The sequence below is a fragment of the Rhinatrema bivittatum genome, chromosome 13, assembly GCF_901001135.1.
Source record: "Rhinatrema bivittatum chromosome 13, aRhiBiv1.1, whole genome shotgun sequence".
Lineage (NCBI taxonomy): Eukaryota > Metazoa > Chordata > Amphibia > Gymnophiona > Rhinatrematidae > Rhinatrema > Rhinatrema bivittatum.
Window position 1 is genome coordinate 43,419,341 of NC_042627.1, and position 19,815 is coordinate 43,439,155.

The 19,815-nt window shown below is 42.1% G+C and overlaps 1 protein-coding gene across 4 annotated transcripts in view; it reads right to left on the bottom strand.

Annotated features, from left to right (window-relative positions):
- Positions 1-8,290: 8,290 nt before the first annotated feature.
- MINDY2 (MINDY lysine 48 deubiquitinase 2) overlaps positions 8,291-19,815 on the bottom strand; it is a 406,879-nt gene continuing 395,354 nt past the window's right edge. For 3 of the 4 annotated variants that reach the window (XM_029574427.1, XM_029574425.1, XM_029574424.1), the window contains one exon: positions 8,291-9,731. In XM_029574427.1, the coding sequence (XP_029430287.1) occupies positions 9,597-9,731 (135 nt within the window). In that variant the 3' untranslated portion in view covers positions 8,291-9,596. The remainder of the gene's footprint in view (positions 9,732-19,815) is intronic. The other variant, XM_029574426.1, reaches the window with a different exon arrangement.

Sequence of the window (19,815 nt, forward strand, 5' to 3'; positions counted from 1 at the left end):
GGTACTACAGGAACGAAAATTAGCAGGTGAGAAATAATTTTCTTACTTGATTGTCCAAATGTGGATTAATGAGCCCTTTATTCAATTTTCAAATATTAGGAGAGTGTTATATATCGCTCTGAGTTCTAATAGATATGCTTTTTTACTTCTTGCTGGGACCAGGTTCCTTGAGTGCATAAACTATGTACATCACTGGAAGTGAAGCATCTATGGTTATGATGTGCTAAGTATCTGGTGGATGAAAAGGAAGTCTGCTTAGAAGATTTAAGAGCTTTGCCCACCACTCTATTGACTTCTTCATCTCTGTTGTTACTGATAGTTTCTTGGACAATGGATGGAGATACTGATTCCAATTCAGTTTGAGATGTCAAGTTGTGCATTCTTTTGACAGGAAGAAAAGTTTTGCATCATTTGGTATCTAATTGTGCGGCATTTTGGCTGGCATTACACAAGATTTTTCCACATTCACAATGAATCTTAATGAGGTTAATGTCTTGATAACTAAGCGTACCTATTATTCATCTGCTTGATATGAGGCAATCATCTAAATAAAAAAAATAGAAGTATGTCTTTTTTCCGGAGATAAACTGCAATAACCACTAGGCATTTTGTGAAAACTCTGCATGCTGCCGTGACACCAAAGGGTAGCACTCAATATTGGTAATGTTGATTGTCTAATATAAAGTGCAGGTATTTCCTGTGGGTTTTGAAGATGTCCATGTTCAAAAGCATTTAGTCAGATAACTCAGGTGTTATCTACCTAAATGACGATTTAGGAATTTATCTAGCTAAATTCTAGCCAGCTAATCAGTTATCCGGCTAACAGGGTCATTTAACAAATTGCATTAGGGCCCTAATGCCCATGATAATGCCATAACGCATGCGATAAATAACGCATCGCAAGATGTGTATGCAAATTCTAAAAATGTAGTCAAAAAGGAGGAGTTTGGGTGGAGTTTATGAAAATGAGGGGTGTTTAACGTTGCATGCAATAGCGTAATGCATGCTATTGCATGATTTAACACCAGAAATAACTACACCTTTTTTCAGGGTGTTATGCCCGAAATGGGATTTGCGATAAAAACCTGTCTGGGCACTTCTCAGCTTGCGATGTGAAATATTGTGGATGCGATAAATTTTACGCGCATTGTGGTAAAATACCTATGCAATGCGGTATCTAAAAAATTTCCCTAACCACGCCCCTTTTTTTTTTTTTTTATCGTGGGCACTATTCATGCGAATTTATAGCAAAATGATGAATCTCGGTCTTAGCCAGCTAAGTCTGGTCGGGCCAAAGAGCTATCCTAAAGTTAGCTATATAACTTTAAGATAGCTGGCTATATTCAATAGTAATGCTGCACTACTGAATATATCTCCAAAGTTATCCAGATAACTTTATCCAGCTAACTCTTCTATCTGGTCAGTGACTGAATATGGAACTCCTTGCCTTTTAAAGTCTGGGGTGGTTAGTGCTGATAATTGGGTGGAATATAAATTACTGGAAATAAATAAATAACATAGATATGTATTTAAACCTCTAATATCCAGAATTGGTTGCAGGCCTCCCTTTTTTTGGGGGGTGAGGAAATACCCTATCTCGGAAAACACCTATCAAATACCCTAACTCGGAAAACACCTATCAAATCTTGATCTATCCAGCATAAACAGTGCCACTCAATCCTGGCACCAACTCACAACAGAAACCGCCAACAACATAAACCCAGAAAGAATAAAAAAGATAAACAACAAACGAGAAAAAACAAACCCCTGGTTCAACTCCCAATTGAGAAACGCCAAATCCACCTTAAGGAAAAAGAATGGAGAAAAAAACAAATGCCCATTAACTCTCGAAAGATACCGAACACAGCTAGCGTGCTACAAAAAATGATTAACAACACAAAACGATATTACAGTAAAAAAATAAACTCCCCTAACAACGCTAAATCACTCTTCAACATAGTAAATAATCTGATAACAAGCAACAACTGCCCAATACCCCAAGCTAAAAACCTTAGCCAAGATCTTGCCCAAGATCTGCAAAATTACTAAAAATTGCTGCAAAAACACAATCACTGAGGGTCTACCAACCCTCAAAAATACTACAACCTGGTCCACCTTCGAATCCATTTCAACAATTGAAGCTGAAAAACTTTTCAGAAAATTAAACCCAGCTCACCATGAATTAGACACAAACCCAATTCAAGCTCTAAAGGAAATAGCACATATCGCTCCACCCATCGCTGCAATAATAAACAAATCCCTCGAAGGAGAACTCCCTGACAAACTAAAAGTCGCTACAATCAAACCCATACTAAAGAAAAAGCATCTAAGTACGGACGACCTCAACAACTACCGACCAATTTCAAACCTGCCTCTCCTCGCCAAACTGACAGAGAAAGCTGCTCTCAAACAGCTCAACGAACACCTCGAAACCAATAATTTCCTACACCCCAACCAGCATGGCTTCAGAAAAAAATCGAAGTACAGAAACCTTACTACTCAACTTATCTAACACAATAATAAGAGGTTTCAACAATGGCCAAAAAATTCATCCTTATCCTACTCGACCTCTCCGCTGCATTTGACACGGTTGATCACAAAAACCTAATACACATTCTAGCCAACATCGGCCTAGCAGACAAAACTCTTGACTGGTTCACATCCTTCCTCAAAAATAGACACTTCAAAGTAACATTAACCACCACTGCTCTGATCCCATTCCCCTTGAAACTGGAGTACCCCAAGGATCAGCTTTGTCAGGCACATTGTTCAATATTTACGTAACGCCCCTCTGCCAACTTCTCACAAGCCTCAGCATAATATACTACATGTATGCAGATGACATACAATTAATCATACCCGTAATAGACACCATCGAAAACGCAACAAAAACTTCAGCGACACACCTTAACACAATAAGAAATATGCTAAACCACTTAAAGCTATGTCAACATGGAAAAAACAGAGTGTATACTACTCGAGAAAAAACAATCCGGAATCGGCAGGAAACACACAATACAAATAGACAACTCACACATCAAACTAATGAAAGACCATGGACTATGGTTAGACCCCGAGCTTAACCTCAAAAAGCACATATCAATGAAAATCAGAGAAGGCTTCCACAAGTTTTCAATACTCAAACACCTAAAACCCCTACTATGCCAACCTGAATTCAGAACCATTCTCCAATCACTCATATTCACCAGCTTCAACTACTGCAACTCGCTTATGATAGGCTTACCCAAATCTACAAACCGACCACTCCAACTACTTCAAAACGCAGTAGCCAGAATACTAACAGGTTGCAAAAGATCTGACCACATTACCCCAATCCTAAAAGGCTTACTCTGGCTACCTGTGAACAGAAGAATTGAATATAAAACTCTGACCATAATACACAGCGCAGTTCACAACAGGGAAAACACAAGCTTAAATAACATAATTCAGATGCATGTCCCTCAACGCAACACTAGATCAACAAACAAATTAAAACTTGACATCCCAACAATGTCAACTGCCAAACATTCTACAGTAAGAAACAGAGCCATTTCCATCGCTGGTCCCCAGCTCTGGAACGCACTACCTGAACAACAAAGATTTCAAAATAACAGCAAAACATTCAAGAAAGACCTTAAGACCTGGATATTCAGACAAACCTTCAAAGACGGGATTGGTTAATCAACTCGTCTCAATCAACACCCATATCTTCAAGGACACTTATTACCCTCAGACACATCTACTATGCATTCCTTGATGGTCATCTAAACCATACAGTGACTCACGCAGAGATATATATATATATATAACCGAGAATACATCCTAACCTGAACTCATTCACATCCACAGTCCTGAACATTACCACAACATACCCCCTTCTGTTCTACTCTTATCGTTGTACAACCAGTTATCATGTTATATTGTTAGAGTTAATCATACTTTTATACCTTGTTAGATCTCGGTCTATATTATATCATCATATTTAACTCCCAGCTACGCCAGTTTACAGTTTTGCGTTACTATGGTTTCTTCACATGTATTGAGTTGTTCCAAATGTAAACTGGAGTGAAGGCATATAGCTAAACTTCGGTATATAAAACGATTAAATAAAAAAAAAATCTTGGAAAGGCACTTGTTATAATCATATATAATATAATATAAATAACATAGATATGTATTTAAATCTCTAATATCCAGAATTGGTTGCAGGCCACCCTTTTTTTTTGGGAGGGGGGGGGAAATGAGGAAATACCCTCAATCTCGGAAAGGCACTTGTTTATAATCACAGAAACTTGCAACGATAAATTTATTAGTTCGTTGAATGGTAATTTTCTCTTTAGAATGAATTTGAATTTAAGGGTAAGATTTGAAGTTTAGTTGAGAGCCTGATACTATTGAGAGTACCCACTGATCTGTTATTATATTGGTCCACTAGGGAAAAACATACTGAAGCTTTCCCCCCACTGGAAGGAAATGTAGTGTGCGCTTGTCAAAAATTCTGATTTGTCTTTTGAGATAACTGTTGCATTGTCTTTTGACGTGATCTGTCCCTGGTTCATGGGCATGATTGCTGTGTCTTTTGCTGCTGCTATTGTTGCCACATGTTCGATTTCTGTTTGTAGTAAGGGTGCTGGTAATATCTTCTCAAAAAAAAAATTGAGAAAAGGCTCTCACTTTTGAGACTCTAGCTGTGAAGGTGCTGATGTCAGTTTGTAGAGCAGTGCAGTATTCCTTGATTATCTTCACTGTCTTCTTCACTTTTTCTCCAAAGAACTTGTCCCTGGAGCAAGGAGCATCAGTTATTTTCTCGTAAAATCCTCTTGTAGGCCAGATGCCACACTAAATGTCTGGTGGTTACTGCAATAGCTGAGGATCTATAAGCAGTATCATTTGCATCATACGCTGATCTTGCCATTTATTTTGCACACTCATCTGCATAATTAAGCAGAGAAATAAATTTTCCTTGATGATCTTGCTGCAGACAGCTGGAAGCTTTTGTAAGGTGAAGGGAATGAAGAAAAGAGGATTTATATTCAGACAACAACCAACAAGGCCTGAATTGCACAGTCTGGGTAAACAAATAAGCGTGGGAGTAGCTTGCTTATTGCGGCGGTTACTACTCCTAACAAATTAAGCCTGCTATTTCACTTTGAATGCATATCCAGCGCAGCCACTGCTTCAACGGCAGGGGGCAATGAAGAAATAGGATTTACATCCAGCCAACATATAACAAGGCATTGATCTGAGCAGTATGAGTATACAAATATCAGGATAACTTGCCTCAATATGATGGTTACTACCCTTATACTTCACTTTGATACAGCTCCAACACTGCTCTCTGCATCAATGGTGGGGGTGGAAGGGAATTAGAATAAAAAAACCTACCAATAAGGCCCCTGAACTCAGCGGTCGGCGTTACAGATAAATATGAGAAAATAAGTGTGAAAGCTTGCTTGGCAGACTGGATGGGCCTATTGGTAACTTCTTCTGCCGTCATTTTCTATGTACAAAAATTGCACCATTTGAAGCTGATGCTCTGCCACTCTAGATTGAAGCATGGCTGCTTGAAATTGTCTCTTCCAATTGTCTCTATTCTGGATTCTTTGTTGGAGGAAAGGAAGAGAAAGCTTTTGATTTTCTTGCTGTCTTCATTGCAGACTCTACTACAAGGAAGTCATGTGGTAAGTGTACTTTTGAGTAAGTCAGACATTACTGTATCTTGTAGTTTACATTAATGTTTGTAGCCACTAGAAGAACAGCATCAGATTTTTACAATTTTTTATTTGAAGATCTTGGAAGGTCTTAAGAACTGGAGCAGCCTTTGCTTGTTTTTGAGATTGAATACATTTTAATACTCCTGGAAGTCTTATTCTTGAATGGTCTCTTCAACGTGGAAAGATATTTTCAGCCTTTTTTTGCAAGAAGGCCAGATAGATCATGTCTTCAGGAGGTGTACTATATTTTTGCAGCTCTGGTGATGGTTTTGGTAAGTCAGAAGATGATTCCAATACATATAAGGAATCTGAATTATCTGAATAGTCAGCTTCCTTGTAATCTGGGTCTAGTATGGGTGGACACCTCAGAAATGAAGAATGAACAGTATCCTGATTAGAAAGCCATGACGAGACCTTTTCCCAATATAAGTGTCGGAGAATGTTTAGGCAAAGATGGTGGTACAAGATATGTCATAAAAGATTTTACAAACTCTTCTCATTTTCTGGATGGATGCTTCTGGAAGCAGGAGCATGGAATGCTTTGGCACTGTTCATCCAGAAGAATGATCTTATTCTGATACCAAAATAGAAGGGGTATTTTGTGACTGGAATGATTTTTATGGAGGGAAAATCTTTCCTTTTGTTTTCCTTTTAAGATCTGTATCATCCTTTGATGAATGTTTGGATTTGGGTGCCAAAATTAATGACACCAAAACTTTTAGCACCATGGTATATGGGGCTGAGTCCCATGGTGCAGATGTGGATGGTACCGATACAGACAATACTGATGCACAAGTTTGCCGATATGGTCAGTTCCAATGCGCCTGGTACCATGGCACTTGATGTTGAAGGATATTTCGGCACAGACAGTTGCTTAGGGGGCAAATTCAACCAAGCAGTGTTTTCTTATAGGGTTCCAAATCTTTTTGCAGCAATTTACTGCTTTTATAATCTTTTTCTTTTGTTTTTCATTCCTTTTGTCTTTTTTTTTTTTTTCTTTCTAATGTCTCTTTGAAAAGGGACTAGACATTTCTGAGCTTGATGAAAGCTCGATTTTGAGCTTTATAGCCCTATATCTTAACACTCTTGGAGACATTTTACCAAAAGCTTAGTTGGATGGTCTATGGTCAGGACCAGGACATTAGAAAAAATCCTATTCAGATCCTGAATTCCCATCATGTGACTGCACTTCTCACACTAACATTTCCAATTCAGGAATGGAGACAAAGCTTAGATTACTCAATAGGCTATTTTTATCTGTTACTTATTGTTGCTTTTATTTGATTAGTTTTAATTCTAATGCTTTTTTCTCTTTTTCTGTTTTTATTTTTCTGTTGATATTAATTATGCACTGTGGGGCCGATTTTAAATTTTACGCGCAGGGGTACATTTGTGCATGCTACCCGGCGCACACAAATGCACACTCGATTTTATAACACCCGCGCATGTTATAAAATCCAGGGTCGGTTGTGGGCAAGGGGATGCACACTTGTGCACGCCGAGCCCAAGGGGAGCTCTGATGGCTTTCCCCGTCCCTCCAAGGTTGCTCCGAAATCGGAGCGGCCCTTGGAGGGAACTTTTTTTTGGATCCCCCCTCACCTTTCCCTCCCTTCCCCTATCTAAATTCCCCCCCCCTACCTTATTCGATGGAGTTACGCCTGCCTCTGGCAGGTGTAACTGTGCGTGCCGGCAGGCTGCCAGCGCGTGAACCTCCGGCACGGCTAATGTGCCAGAGGACTTGGGAACGCCCCTGGCCCATTGCCACACCCCCTATCCACCCATTTTTGAAAGCCCCGGGACATGCGCGCGCCTCGGCGCACAGGGGTAGGTTTTCGGGGTTTACGCGCGTAACCCTTTGAAAATCTACCCCTATGCTTTTTTTGCGGTTTTGTTTGTAAACCACTTTGATGTTTTGAGTGAAAAGTGATTAAACTAAATTATAACTAATTAAAAAAACTAAATTGAAGGGGTTCTTCTCTGATTTTGGCAACATTTATTTTTTACTTTTTTTTTTAACGAAAATTAAATAGTAATGAATAAAATAAAAAAAATAAGTTCAGAGATGGCAGAGAGAGAGAGCTATTTCTTCTCACAACTGTTTGCTACCCACAGATAAAAAAAACCCTGAGGGAATTCACACTTGGATGGCAGTGCAGGAGCATGTTCAAAAGATTGTTTCGTCTTCAAGAGTTATGGGAAAGAGTTTACATCTTCATACTGGTGCCATCCTCAGGGCTACCCACTTGTGTAGCTATTTGTGCTGCTTGTCCATGGAGAAAAAGTGAGTGTCAATACTACAGTAAGACTTGCTGACAGAAGAGCAGCATGGATGGATTTAGCCTCATTAAACAGTTTTCCAGTCCATGAGTTACTTGGGAATGTCATCCAGGGAAAGAAATTTATTAATGAAAGCTGAGTGTTTAGTGATGTCCTTATAACAGCAATTTTGCAAGCATTTTTAAAATAAGTAACAAAATATATTACTAAAAAAAGACTATCACTAGAATTAACACATTTTTATGGAAATGCAGAAAGCTTTTCAGTTCCCTTATCCAACAAATACTTCTGCTTTGGTATTTTAAGACTACACAATCTGCCAAGTTTTATTCAGCTCTCATAATTTAGAAAATAAAATTACTTCTACAGGGAAGTCCCTCTATTCATAAATAATCTGTTACAATCAGATTGGGTAAACCTGTATTCGGTTTATCCAGATATCAGGATATATGTAACAGCAACCGGTACACCAGTCCTTAAGCACATTTGATATTTGTTAATTGAAACATTTTTCCTTTACATAAAAATTCAGTGTCCAGAGGACTAACCGTGTCCTCTTTGCCCTCAAACAACACTAGAGAACTTCTGAACCCTCTCTCACCATGTAGAAATAACTAACCTTTAAGGACAATACAGGTATTTTTCATATAATTGCCTTTGGATATAATTGGGGGCTCTATGCTTATGTTAAAATTGATACCCTTTTGAAAAAGTGTACATAACATATAGTTGTCATGATCCTGAATTCCTATATCATATAAAGATTATACATAATTTCTTCTCTAACCATTTTTGTGATGGAGAAGTCCATACATAAAAAAGTAACTAGAATTGGAGTAAACCAACTTACTATAAACCAAATGTTTGACCCTGATCCGATTTGGGTATTGCAACCACTTTATCTTTTACCTGTGAGAAATCTAGAATAAATCTTTACCTTGCTCAACACCTAAGAAAGTCTTATACATCGGAAAGATATACAAACCTTAATTATGATCTTAAATGTGAAATTTAGTCATAAGGCAAAAATTATGTAACAATACTAACCCAGCCCAATCCTAGGGTCAAAAACAAACATGAGAGACCTGGCCCTTGGTTGGAGGACACTTGGCAAGTAGAAATGGTTGCATGCCAAGACTCTCATATAGCTGAAATGCCATGAAAAGGAAGTCTGACATAATTCAACATGGAATTTAAACTATAATTATATTATGCTGATGCAAAAGCTTCAGGAAGAAACTTAAAACCAGTCCTCTCTTGCTTCATGTAGAAGATGAAATAGCTTACGAACTGATATTCTTGAATAATGAATGTCACTATGACACAAACTGCTGTGATTTACATGTTGACAAGATGAAGTACTTGCATGATTCTGACTCATAAAGCATAGCCACATCCAACCTGTAACCTGCAATTCCATCTCAAAGAGCACACATGCTTTGACTTAAAGGAAGTCTGTGTGATTGTAGCAGTCACCCTTCCTCTTCCAAAGGAAATCAGTGGGATAGTCAGGCACAGATGGCATGGAACGGTTGTCTTCTTGTTTCTTTGCTCATTTTGTTTTCTGGGGACATGCACTTGGCTCCAGGCAAAATCCATCCCCTGTTACAGAAGAACACAAGTATTCTTTTCTTTTTCCCTTTCTTTCTCTCTTTCCTTCGGCTCTTTCCGTTTGCGCTCGCTGCTACCAGACTGTCGTCCACTTGCAGGAGTGCAAGCTGCTGGCAACTGCGTCCCCTGCTGAATCGAAAGAATAAAAACACCTTCTCAAATATAAAGTATAAAACCTAGGCAATGCAGATATGGTTCTCTGAAAGCTGTATGAGAACATACAAGAGTGGTTCAAACCAGATAAACTAAAGAAAACTCCAAGGCATTACTTATACCTTGTTGTAAGTAAAGGATTCAGTAGAATACTCAAGAAATTCAGTTCTTCTCTTTTCTAAAATGAACATTAAAATATTGCTCCCTCCATACACTACTTGCTGATTAGGCAAAAACTGAGTCAACTGTGTAGAATTCCATTTTTATGGAAAATGTTAAGGGGCAACTGTTGTGCACTTTCTGTTAAGGTTACTATAGTAAATAAGCACTGCAATTTCTTACCACAGGACAATGTAATTTTGGGAAGCACATCAGTTTTATTAAAAAAATATTTAATGTGTTACTGTAATAGTAGGAATGACTTCCAATCTCTGTATTATTGCAGAACCTACAGAAGCCAAGTCGTGCAAAACTGTAGTACTGTTTTCAAAATACTTGAAAAAGGATGTCTTTTATGAAAGAGGTGCTCTTTTCAAAATCAGATCCACCTATAGTAAGTGATGACAGTGTTCATTTACAGTAGCATTGTTAAAAACGCCCTTTCACCTACATCAAATCTGTTGAGCTATATAAAATCATGTAAAAAGGGGGTGCCTGAGCTTTGAATATCAGGAGGATTTCCATGCCATGACCCAGGTCATATAAGAAGCAACAAATTCTGCTGAAAGATGCTCCTGTCACAATATTCAAGTAGCCACAAGTTTTAGAGAAGTTTGTAACTGTTAAATTATTTTTAAGTCCATGACTTATAGGGAAGTCTTTAAAAATGGATTCCTAAGACTTAAACGTAAAATTGTGAGCTTCAATATTATATACACCAGGGTTTTAATTAATTCTGGTCTAACATTTGATAGTAAGCAGATAAAACATTATTGCTAAAACCTCCTGTTTCCCTCTATGACAGCTCATACAGGTTAAAACTTTTTTCTCTGACTTGAAAAGAGTGGTGCATGTTTTGATATTATTTGAATTAGAATATTGTAATCTACTGATAGTAGCACTTCCAGAGAATGTATTTACTGCTTACAACTTATCCAAGTGAGGTGTAGTGAAGAGCCCCCAATACCTCTGTTTGGAAGCTTTATACTGGCTCCCAATCACTTGGAGAATTCAATTTAAAACAATGGTGATTATGTTTTAAAACATTGTGTAATCTTGAGCCAGTTATCTTCATGCCAAATTTCTGAACTATGTTCCTAGCAGATCTCTGTATCTTCACAGGAGGCCCTTCTCCAGATGTGAGGTTGATGCCAATGAAAAAGGCATCCTTTTCTGTTTTTGGTCTCATTCTCTGGAATTCCTTTTTCAGAGAGATCCATTTTACCATAAGCTGCTAAGACTGCGTTCTTATCTGTTAATTTTATGACATATGTCTTAAGATGGTTCCTGAACTTCCTGGCCCACTGCCTTATTGCTTTTATACATATTCAAATGTATGTAATGATTAGCCTTAATCTAGTTATTTTGTTTATATAATGTTTCATTATTGTGTTTTTGATTTGTTTTAATATGATTTTAGCTTTCTTTATACAATAATTTGCTTTGTTTGTAAATTTGCTTTGTTTTTGTAAATTTGGTACCATTTAGTGTTGTATTTTTAAAATTCCATTTTGACTTTTGTTAATTTTTTCTGTTTACATTATGGATGTTGTAATCCACTCTCAGCTAATACTGTAATGGCAGAATATAAATTTAATTATAAATAAACAAACCTACTAAAAGTGGTATGGATGTCATCTGGATCAACTTTTCATGTCTGAGAAGAGTATAAAGACTCATTGGTTTACAATTAAGTCTACAGATGCAATTTGTTATTGCTGCAATGTTTACATGTTTCTCACTAGGATCTCTATGAAATGGGTATAATAAAATCCACAATGATGAGAACAGTCAGGCATGCTATCTTGGTTCTTGCTGCTCCTGCTCTTGAAGGAAAAGTATACCCAACTGGTAGGTCATGAAAATTAAATAAAAGTAAATGTAAAAGAAGACTGCAAACAGTGAAGCTGTGGTATCTGATGCAAAAAGGTTTGGAACCCCTATACAGAAATCAAAATCAAGGACTGTTATGTAACACCTTAGCACTATCCCTAAAGCCTATTCAAGGCTAACCAGCTGGTCATTTGGAGGGCCCTGCCAAGCACTGCACAGGCCCTACACCTGCACTTGTGCTCCTACACTAGCAACCCTCCCACCCATAAACTTGGTTCCTGCTTGCATCTGGGCAAGCACCACGCCCCACGAACCTGGTGATTTCTAGGGGCACTGAGATTCTACAAAACCCAGGGATCACGGTTTCTCAGAAATGACACCCACAGCCCAAACACACAAATATTAGCAGCATACAGACAACACTTCTGTGGGTCACTATTCAGTTACAGAAACAACGCTAACAAATAAGAAGTTTATTAAGAAAATGGAGGACTGGTGAACATGAAAAATGCAGACGACAAACAAAGAAAAGAAAAGGGATTACACAACTACTATCTAATTATGGTTTTATTTAACTAGCCATGCCTGAGAAAATTTCGTTAGTATATACAGGATTTTGTCAGAAGTGGGACAAGGCCTTGATACTGGTCTGGTGAGCTGTGCTTCTCAGTCAAGACAAGAGCAGACCTTTCCAAACCTGTCCTGAGAACCACACAGCCACTAATTTTCAGGACATTCACAAAGACTATGCATAAGATAGATCTGCATACAATGGAAACCCATTGCAAATTTACGTCATACATATTCATTGTGGATATCCTGAAAACCTGACTTACTGTGGGGTTTCCAAGACAGGTTTCAGAAGCCCTGGACTAGAGAGTTCTGGTGCATTCTTGGCCAATTCCTCTAGTCTGTATCTGTATAATTCAGGGGAGGCCAACTCTGGTCCTTGAAAGCTACAAACAGGCTAGGCTTTTAAGATATCCACAATGAATCTGAATGAGGTAGATCTGCATATAATGGAGGCAGTACATGGAAATCTATCTCATGCATATTCATTCTAGATATCCTGAAAACCAGGCTTGTTTTGTGGCGCTCAAGGACTGGATTTGGCCACCTCTGGTATAACCAATGGGTATGTTATTGATATTTTGGAAATGGGGATGTGGTATTAATAATTCCCTGTACGTACCAGGATCATTCCAGACGGTGGGTTATGTCCCCTGTCCAGCAGATGGAGTCAGAACAAAAAACTCTCAGGGGGGTGCCTTATAGCCACGCCTCCCCTGCTTCAGCTTTCAGTATAGTTCTGACTCCAGCAGATGCGAGCAGGGGACACTGAGGTCCCCAGCATTTAGCCTTAGGCTTTTCTATTTTGTGAAAATAATCTTTTTATTTGATTGAGGGATCAAGTTTTTGTTAGGGGAAAGTTTTATTAAATTAAATTTCTCTTTAAATAATTTAGCCAGGTTTCTGGCTCTTGGGACTTGCTGACAGACTGTTTGTCACTGTCTCTCTTTCTTATTTCTACCTCTTCCTGTTGGTTTTCTTCTTCAGGGTTAGAGGTAAGTCCTTCTTATTTTTCAGGTACAGAGGGACTCGTTATTTTAGGGTCCGAGGGGTATATCGGTGGTGCCGGTCACTCCCCTCCTGCCGTGTTCGTGTCTATCCGCCCCCCTCCCCTCCCCCCTTCCCGGTGGCGTGAGGAAGTACTTTAACCCGCAGCCCCACGAAGTTACATTCCCCGGGGCCGCCAACCGTTGGGAAGTCCCATTTCCTGACGGTTCTTGCGGGGCGTTGGGGGTAGAACCGGGCTGGACCCTCAGCCTTCTTATTTAGGCTGCCTGTTTTCACCCTGCGCGCTCGAGCAGCCTCCGTTTTCGCGCCGAAATGCAGCGGCAGTCAGTGGCTGAAGGAGACGGGGTACAGGGGGAATCCCTGTCCCGTGAAAGTCGGCGTTTCAGCGTTTTCTTCGGAGGGGAGGATAGCCCTTCCCCAGACAAAGTCGACCTACCTCAGGACCGAGCGCGCAGAAAGTGTCAGGCTCCGTTCCCGTCGAGCGCGGGAACGGCGACCATTTTAAATCAGGGAGACAAGCACCGGCATTTCAGCAGACGACACAGGGGCTCAGTTTTCTTCTTCCCTGCCGTTTCCTACTAGCGGAATTCAGCCGCTTGGACAGCCTATTGGAAACTCTGAGGGATTTTTCTCTCCAGAGTTTATTGTGTTAATGCACATGGCTTTTGTGCATAGCAGGGACTCTCTGCTAGGTGGAGGGGGGGCCTCCTCCATCTAAGATACCATGCCTGCCTACTCCCTTGGGGAGTTTTCTTCCCCAGGTTACTCCTGTAGGGGGAGCTCCGGGGACTTCCCGGGGATCTCCATCTGTCCTGACAGCACCTCAGACAGCAGCGGGAGGAGATCCTCTTATGGACCCGCTCGCAGACGATCCCTCTCTTACAGCTCAAGTCGAGGGGGATGATCCTAGAGTTCTCCGCATTTTTCAGATGGGAGAACTTGATGAACTCATTCCACACATCCTCCAGGAGATGGACATTGATCCTCCTCCAGATCCAGTGACTCCGGATCCGACTGTCAAGAAAGGGGATCCACTTCTAGCGGGACTTCGCCCTATGGCAAAAGCCTTCCCCACTCATCACAATATCTTACAGCTGATTTCAAGAGAGTGGGATACTCCAGAATCCAACCTCAGAGTTGGAAGGGCCATGGATAAATTGTATCCTCTCCCGACGGATTTCTTAGAGCTTCTCCGTGTCCCAGCGGTAGATTCTGCAGTCTCTGCAGTGACAAAGCATACGACCATTCCTGTTACAGGAGGACGGCATTGAAGGATACTCAAGACCGAAAGTTGGAGGCTTACCTCAAACGGGTATTTGAGGTCTCGGCTCTGGGTATGCGAGCTGCTATTTGCAGTTCATTAGCTCAGCGTGCGGGACTTCGTTGGATCCAACAGCTTCTTACATCTCAGTCTTTGCCAGACGCGGAGGCTCAGCAAGCAGACAGACTAGAGGCCGTGGTGGCCTACGGAGCAGATGCCTTTTATGATCTTATCAGAGTACAAGCACGATCCATGGTGGCTGCAGTGTCGGCACGCCGTCTTCTTTGGTTAAGGAATTGGGCAGCTGATGCTTCTTCCAAAACCCGTCTAGGATCTCTTCCCTTCAAGGGTAAGTACCTCTTTGGGGAAGACTTGGATCAGATATTAAGTCTCTTAACGAAAATGCGGTTCACAAGCTACCAGAGGATCGCCCCCCGCTCTTATAGATCTTTCAACACTGGCAGAAATAGGTTCCAAAATCAGCGCAAATCCCGGCCTATGAGGACAACAGCCACCTCGAGCTCCTTCTTCCCGTTCCCATACTTGGAATCGGTCCTTTCAGGGCCGCCGTTCGGTAAGGACGGACACGGAACGGGTACCTCTCAGAAATCGTCCCAATGATGCCAGGGGGACCCACGAGTCGATTCCCCATCTAGGGGGACGACTTACGCTTTTCTACAAAGCATGGGTCCACATAACTTCAGACCAATGGGTACTAAGTATTCTAAGACAAGGTTACGCGTTGGATTTTGTCCGACCTCCACCAGACAGGTTCCTATTCTCTCCATGCGGGTCCCTTCTGAACGCCAGGCCGTCCGACAGACACTAGTTCGTTTCCTTGCTTTGGGGGCGATAGTTCCTGTGCCGGCCTCCGAATTGGGTCGGGGCCATTATCCATCTACTTTGTGGTACCCAAAAAGGAAGGGACTTTCTGGCCCATTCTGGACCTCAAGACCGTAAACAACTCTCTCAGGGTTCCTCGGTTTCCGCATGGAAACTCTCCGCTCGGTATTAGCTGGAGTACATCCAGGGGAGTTTCTAGCCTCCTTGGATCTTATGGAGGCGTACCTGCATATTCCGATCTTTCGAGACCACCAACGGTCCTTCGCTTCAAGATTTTGGGACAACATTTTCAGTTCCGGGCTCTACCCTTCGGGCTCGCCACGGCCCCTCGGGTCTTCACAAAGATCATGGTAGTGGTGGCGGCTGCCCTCAGAAGGGAAGGGATCCTGGTACATCCTTACCTGGATGATTGGCTCATCCGGGCAGGGGATTCAAGCAGTCAACAGGGTACTTCAGTTTCTCCACTCGCTGGGGTGGACTGTCAACTACTCAAAGAGCAGGCTTCGTCCTTCACAGACTCTGGATTTTCTAGGATCGCACTTCGACACGAATGCGGGCATGGTCTTCCTCACGTTGGAGAGAGCACAGGCTCTACACGAGCAGATCCTCAGGTTTTTGACTCTCGAGGTCACGACGGCGTGGGACTATCTGCAGGTTCTGGGAACCATGGCCTCCACCATCGACTTGGTTCCGTGGGCTTTTGCTCATTTGCGACCTCTTCAGAGGGCTTTGCTGTCCCGGTGGAAGCCGATTTCCCGGGATTATCAGGCGGTCTACCGATTCCAGATTCCGCAAGACTAAGTCTCGATTGGTGGCTAAATCCTCAGCATTTGGCTCAAGGAGTGTCCTTGGAGTCACCGAACTGGGTGGTAGTGACCACGGACGCCAGTCTCTCGGGCTGGGGAGCAGTCTGTCAGGACAGCTCGATTCAGGGGCTTTGGTCGACGCACCAATCAACCTGGCCAATAAATCGATGGAGGCCAGGGCTGTGAGACTCGCTCTACAAGGATTTCTACACCTGTTACACCACAAGGCAGTACGAGTACTATCGGACAACGCCACCACAGTCGCGTACATCAACCGTCAGGAGGCACAAGGAGCAGACTGGTTTCCTTGGAAATCGACAGGTTGATGCAATGGGCGGAGCTTCATCTTCTGCGACTAGCAGCCTCCCATATAGCGGGCGTCGACAACGTACAGGCGACTTCCTCAGTCGACAGTGTCTGGATCCCGGAGAATGGAACTCTCAGAAGAGGCGATGTCTCTGATAGTCAAGCGCTGGGGAACTCCCCGCCTAGATCTCATGGTGACGGCCAGAAATGCCAAGGCCGTCCGCTTTTTCAGTCGAAGAAGAGAACATGGAGCGGAAGGAGTCGACGCTCTAGTTCTCCCATGGCCACGTCAGTGTCTTCTGTATGTATTTCCACCGTGGCCGCTAGTGGGAAAGGTCATCCGAAGGATAGAAGATCATCAGGGTCTGGTGATTCTAGTAGCGCCAGAGTGGCCCCGACGGCCGTGGTTCGCAGATCTTCTCCATCTAGCGGTAGACGACCCGCTCCGGCTCGGTCATCTTCCCCGACTTCTCCGTCAAGGACCTATATTTTTTCCAGCGGCCAGATCGCTTCTGTCTTGCGGCTTGGCTTTTGAAAGGCGTAAAATGAGACGTCGAGGTTATCCGGAACCCGTCATATCCACCCTGCTACGAGCATGCAAGTCATCCACTTCGGTGACCTACGTTCGAGTTTGGAAGGTCTTCGAGGAGTGGTGCGTCTCCCAAGATATTCAGGCTCCACAGGCATTGGTGGGACAGATCCTCTCTTTTTTTACAGGCGGGACTTGATCTGGGTCTGGCCTATAACTCTCTCCGGGTTCAGGTGGCGGCTCTGGGAGCTTTGCGTCAGGGGATGGATGACGGTCTTCTGTCTACCCATCCAGATATTCTGCGATTCCTCAAGGGAGTGAAGCATATAAAACCTCCGATACGTCCTCCATGTACGTCACCTTCGAGCCTTTGCGGTCTGCTTCCATCAAAGATATCACTCTCAAGACCGTTTTTCTTGTTGCTCTCACTTCTGCACGACGGATCTCGGAGTTGCAAGCTCTCTCATGTCGGGAGCCATACCTCCGATTCACTTCTACTGGAGCTTCTTTGCGTACGGTACCTTCTTTTCTACCCAAGGTAGTTTCAGGGTTTCACCTCAACCAGTCGGTGGAACTTCCATCCTTTCCTCTTCGGAGTCGGGTGATCTTCACAAGCTAGATGTACGACGTTCACTGATACACTATCTGGAGGTTACCAATGAATTTCGCCTTACTGACCATCTTTTTGTCCTCTGGTCGGGGCCCTGAAAAGGATGCATGGCCTCGAAACAATCCATTGCTCGTTGGCTGAAGGGAGCGATTGTAGCGGCATATCTGGGTTTTGGTAAGTCACCGCCATTGGTGGTCAAGGTGCATTCTCTTCGCGCTCAGGCAACCTCCTGGGCGGAAAGTTCTTTTGTGGCCCGCCCAGGAAATATGCAGGGCGGCCACTTGGAAGTCTCTTCACACTTTCACCAGACATTATCGTCTAGACGTCCGGGTGCCCTCGGACGGACAACTGGGAGACAGGGTCATTCGGGCAGGGCTGTCCGTAGCCCACCCATGATGGGAAAGCTTTGGTACATCCCACCGTCTGAATGATCCTGGTACGTACAGGGAAATGAAAATTATTCCTTACCTGCTAATTTTCGTTCCTGTAGTACCATGGATCATTCCAGACACGCTCCCCTCATTTTTGGGAGTTTTTGTCTCTAATTTGTTTCTTTATCTGTATTTCTGATACTGCGGGTCTGTTTTCTTCCACGTAGTTCTGTTTACAAGTTTTGACACAGTTTTACAGTTTTAGTTACCAAATTTATGCTCTGGGCCCCTGTTGGGTCGGCAGTTTTACTGTTTTTTGATAACTTGAGCCCTCTGGTTTACAAATCTTTATTTTGGCTTGGATATTCTATTTACTGAAAGCTGAAGCAGGGGAGGCATGGCTATAAGGCACCCCCCTGAGAGTTTTTTGTTCTGACTCCATCTGCTGGACAGGGGACATAACCCACCGTCTGGAATGATCCATGGTACTACAGGAACGAAAATTAGCAGATAAGGAATAATTTTCATTTTTGTATAAATAGGGTGGAGTGTGTATCACAGAACATACTGATTAGCTAAAGGTCATTGTAAAATCTAATGACCATTGTATGGTCATTAGATTGTAAAGCTTGTTGCTGAATTATTGTTTATTGTAAACCGAGGTGATGTTCTTTACGTGCCACGGTATATAAAAATTTCTAAATAAATAAATAAAGAGTGGTGATTCCTTTCCGCTTAAATGGAGTGTGTCATATGAATGTTCCAGCTCTCACTCCCTCTTATGTTGTTAAATGTTTTGCACAATGATTTATGAGCTCTTGTATTAAGTGACTTAGCATCACTAAATGTGCATATTCTGTTTATGTAACCAGTGGGCAATTTATACCTTCAACATATTATACATATCGTGTGATAACCAATTGTAACTCAGGATACTGGCTCCCTGACCAATATCACTGCAGGTCCGTAACACCCTTACAGAACTTCACTCTGTTACAATTCTCTGGAGAATCTAGTAGTTGAAACCTCATTTTTGGGTTAAGGCACCAGGGTTAACCCTTTCAATCCTGGCTACAGAAAAGACAGTCCCATGGCTGCCAGTAACTACAGGACACTGCAAGAGTCAGGATGTCACCTGCATGTTAGTTTAACAATCTGTAAAGGAAAAGTTCTTGTTGGGTAAAAACAAAAGTCCCAGGGCAAAGTAATTTACTTTAATCCAGTCACTGCAGCTACAGTCCTTGGCTGGAGCCATGCACCAGGACTCTTTTTGGAAGCCCGCAATCGTGGATCCTAAATCTGGCCACTAGTTGTCACCACTTCATGATTACACTCACTCTTCTCAGGGGTTGTGAATGTTTCCTCTACAGTATCCCCAGCCCCCAACCACCTGCAAAGCAGAAAATCTGACCCAGGAACTGAGTTGCAGTCAGACGATTGGCAGTGCTACACACTGCTAATGAACCATTGAGATTGTCCAGAAGGTGGTTTTTTGTTTTTTTTTTTAATATTGATTGTATAGTACTTTGTACACTAAGACAAGTTATACACAATATTAAAACTACTTTCTGTTCCTTACATTCCGGGCCACATGGTGGTGTAGCACAGATAGATGAAGAGAATGAGTGTGTTTAGAACGTTTTAGATCTTTGACACTCTTATAATTTAAAAAGTTCTAGCTGATACACAAGTCACTTTTTGCTGGTTGGATCTACATGAAGCTAAACTAGTGAAATGCTTGCTTGTCAGATGATGTTTTGCTTT